Source organism: Octopus bimaculoides, chromosome 1, assembly GCF_001194135.2.
Source record: "Octopus bimaculoides isolate UCB-OBI-ISO-001 chromosome 1, ASM119413v2, whole genome shotgun sequence".
NCBI lineage: Eukaryota > Metazoa > Mollusca > Cephalopoda > Octopoda > Octopodidae > Octopus > Octopus bimaculoides.
The window spans coordinates 180,706,811-180,708,451 of NC_068981.1; the positions used below are offsets into that span (position 1 = coordinate 180,706,811).

The following is a 1,641-nucleotide window of genomic DNA, read 5'->3' on the forward strand; positions in this document are numbered from 1 at the left end:
CAAGAATAGATACAAGCACTAATATTTATAAAGCATGTGACATATTAATAAAAATCTGTAAATGTACAACCATCCAGATATCTGAGTACCTTATTATTTTTTCTAACACACACACACACACACACACACACACACACACACACACACACATATATATATATATATATATATACGAGTTTGTTCATATTATTTTCCTTCACAGGGACAGTAATATAAGAAAAGCATTACTATTTACTGTAAGTGGTAAACGAAAAGCAAAAGCAATGATGAAAATATTAAAGGTAAGAAAATATTTCTTTTCTGCAGACAAATTGTTAAAATTTAAGATGACTGTATGGAATTATTGTCATTTAGACTACTGTGATAATGCAAAGACTGGATATATTGCCAATCCAGTTGTCAATTATCCAATTGTCTCTCACAAAGTCATTCACCATATGTCTGCCATGAGTCTACAGGTTCACGAAGCTGGTGCTCACCTGTGATTTTTCGGTGTTTCAAGCCAAGTAATTGCTTAGAGATTCCCTTGTTGATTCATGTGTTCTCATCATCATCATCATCATCATCATCATCATCATCATTACCCTCACCATCATTGTTTTAATGTCAAACAGAATTTGTTCAGGCAAATTTTCTTCCTGTCATCAACTATCACCTTTTTTTAAAAAAAATGAAAAATAATATTTTTCCCTGACTGGACATGTTTCCATGAAAGATTGGAAAAGAATGACACCTCTTGTATAATGGTGAAGCTCACTTACAACAAACAAACATGCGCACACACAAATGCATACATATAAGAAAATGTGACGACAAAGGAATAAATGGTTATTATCTTATAAACTTCATTAGTTTACATCTGTTTCTGCAATAAGATGCAGTGAAACACCCTCACCACCAAAGAAAAGCACACTCGATGGAAGGAAAAACCAGTAGCACTGGCAGAGAGCTTCTTCAAATGCAGTTGCTGTATGTTTGACTATCACTCACATGTGGGCCTCTACAGCCACAACGGGTGCTGTACCACAATCTGCAGCTGACACAATTTCTTCAGGCACAGATCCATAACCTCTTCAGACTGACGGATACCTACTATATTATATAAACTCACACACACACACAAAAACCTGATAACACACAAGGTCCCTTGATCTTGGATGCAAAACCTTGGGTAACTCTAGGTCCAAGATATAAATTTTTGTTGTAATAATTACTGCTCTATTCTTTAGAGTGTGCTTCTTCCTGATATATGTTTTTTTATTAACTATGTGTGTGTGTGTGTGTGTGTGTGTATTTCTACATTAATAACTCTCCAATCCATGCCAGCATGGAACATAGACATTAAGTGGAATGCCAGTCTCTCATCTAGGAGGGCCTTGAAATCAATGTTACCAACTGGGGACTATGTGTGTCGTAGTGATAATAAAAAGACCCAAAGGAGGTCTGCAACGAAATAATTTTACTCAACACTTTGCAAGTGAATCAGTGGAGGCAAAGATGCGTCTCATTTACTTGACAATTTATGCACCACATTGCAGAAATCACAATGTAAGTATATCTGAAAGGGTAGTCTTACACTGTTGTACCGTTGAATTACAAATAATGCTCATCTGTTATGTTCGGGTTAAAATTTCATCAACA

General features: G+C 35.5%; 1 protein-coding gene across 2 annotated transcripts in view; it reads left to right on the forward strand.

Annotated features, from left to right (window-relative positions):
* Positions 1-1,641, forward strand: part of LOC106873025 (folylpolyglutamate synthase, mitochondrial) — a 43,615-nt gene that overhangs the window by 34,584 nt on the left and 7,390 nt on the right. For both annotated transcript variants that reach the window (XM_052972957.1, XM_014920225.2), the window contains exon 10: positions 203-281. In XM_052972957.1, the coding sequence (XP_052828917.1) occupies positions 203-281 (79 nt within the window). The remainder of the gene's footprint in view (positions 1-202; positions 282-1,641) is intronic.